Below are 2068 nucleotides of genomic sequence, written 5' to 3' on the forward strand. Positions count from 1 at the left end.
TCTTACAGGTATACTGTAAAACATATACTGCAAAAATTATACAAGAATTATAAAGTCAAAAGAGAGCAGCGGAATTATTTAACATTACAAGTCTCTTTCTTTCTTTCTTTTTTTTTTTTTTTTTTTTTTTTTTTTTTTTTTTTTTTTTTTTCTTTTTTTTTTTTTTTTTTTTTTTTTAAAAAAAAAATTTATACAGCAGACTACTGTGAGATTACTGTTTTTTTTTTTTTTTTATTCAGTTCTAGGATATTGCCCCTGGCTAAATTTATGCTGTTCCATCTTTGCTAAGAGACTTTTCAGAAATTTGATATTTCTTTGCCATATCACACCAACTCCACTGAGAACAAATACAGATTTCCTTAAACATATAAAATGAGTAATATTTCAGCTGTTACCATACATTTCCTAGGTTCCGCATGGGAATATTGTTTTTTGGGGCCCAGAGGCAACAGGTATTTTGGCTGTTTGGAAGGTAATTTGTATACTTGTTCTCTCTGAAGGATACTCAGTTTACTTTGATATTAATATTTTGTATTATATGACCTATTAAATTGATTTTTTAAGGCCTCAGGCAAAAAGAAAGCAAAGATTTTTTTTCTCTAGATGTCTCCTTTCTCAACTTGGTTGCATTTTGCAAAAATGAGCCGTTAGTTCTAATATTTAACTCTAATATTAGAGTTTTACTGTGGTGGAGCCTACATGGCAAGTTTGAGCATTTCATCCTAGTGTATGGAGTAGTGTTGAAACACTGAATACTTCAATGTATGTTTGCTTCAAAAGAAATAAGCTCATTCTATGACTTGGAAGGGAATCTGCCAAAATTCAATCAGAAAGCAACAATAATCTACAGTTATCTGGGTAGGTATAAGCACTAAAGTATCTATCTTTTAATTCAACATCTTTAATGACTTCAATCTCTTGTTATCTTGCCTGATTTTTAACTCACTAAAAAGTAAATAAATAAACTAATTTTTCCATACCGTTGTAGAGGTGAAAAGAGAAGAGTACTTTCTAAGGCTAGAACATGCACTGCTATACTTTAATCCAGATCAAAGCCTGGGGATAAAATTTGGCCCTGTGTTTTCCAAATATCCATGATTTTGCACAAATTTTACACTAATGGCCCTTATATTTATCTTGGAAAGAATTGTGCTGCTTCTGTTTCTATTCTTGTACCCATGAGGTAACCCATAGTAAGAGAGCATATTCATTTTTCTGTTTTCAAAGTATCAAGTTAGAGCAGACTTGCAAGTTTACAACAAACTCAGACTTTTATAAACTCAGACAGATTTATAAATAATAATCTGCAAAATGATATCATACAGAAAACTTTTTGATGGCAATACTGACAAAGACAAAAGATAATTTGAGTATCTTATCAAGTAAAATTCTGATGGAAATACATACCCAAACCTTCGGATTCAAACAGACATGTTTCATCCACCCCTAAATCTCGGCACCAGGATAAGAAATTTGCTGTATTGTCTCGGGCAAAAAAGGAGCCCGAGGGTGCACTGGCTTTGCATGGGATCTTCTTCAATGGCAGATTCTGAAAAATAAAGAAATTCATTCTAGGGGAAATCTGTCAAAGTTTAGTAAAATGATATTTTAAAAACACGTTTTCAACAAAATGCTTTGGAATGAACTCATGCCAATAAGTAGGTTTGTGAAGAACCATAGAAAGGAAATATAATGCTGTGCAAACCTGGCAGTAAGAGACTGAAAATCTGTTCCTGCAAGCACATCTCCTTTGCTTTTTAGTACCTAGGAGTGAAGATAGTTAAGTACCTTTCTTTACTCAGGCTGCTACTTCTCTTTCCCTTCTATAATTTTTCTGTCCTTCTCTTTCATCTAAGCATTCTATCAATATTTTTCACAAAGTACTTATAAATGTATTTCTTATTTGTGAAAAAGGAATGGGAGAAACAGAAATAGATGAATATTTTGTACATATAACATATATACACTTGCATTCTTACAGGTATACTGTAAAACATATACTGCAAAAATTATACAAGAATTATAAAGTCAAAAGAGAGCAGCGGAATTATTTAACATTACAAGTCTC

General features: G+C 31.7%; 1 protein-coding gene across 1 annotated transcript in view; it reads right to left on the reverse strand.

Annotated features, from left to right (window-relative positions):
* The window catches only part of GAS2 (growth arrest specific 2), a gene marked incomplete at its 5' end in the record, with an annotated part of 85903 nt that extends 84354 nt beyond the window's left edge, over positions 1-1549 (reverse strand). The window contains one exon of the mRNA XM_017513813.2: positions 1408-1549. Within this exon, the coding sequence (XP_017369302.2) occupies positions 1408-1549 (142 nt within the window). The remainder of the gene's footprint in view (positions 1-1407) is intronic.
* Between the last annotated feature and the right edge of the window lie 519 nt (positions 1550-2068).

This window comes from Cebus imitator, unplaced genomic scaffold (genome assembly GCF_001604975.1).
Source record: "Cebus imitator isolate Cc_AM_T3 unplaced genomic scaffold, Cebus_imitator-1.0 Scaffold503, whole genome shotgun sequence".
Lineage (NCBI taxonomy): Eukaryota > Metazoa > Chordata > Mammalia > Primates > Cebidae > Cebus > Cebus imitator.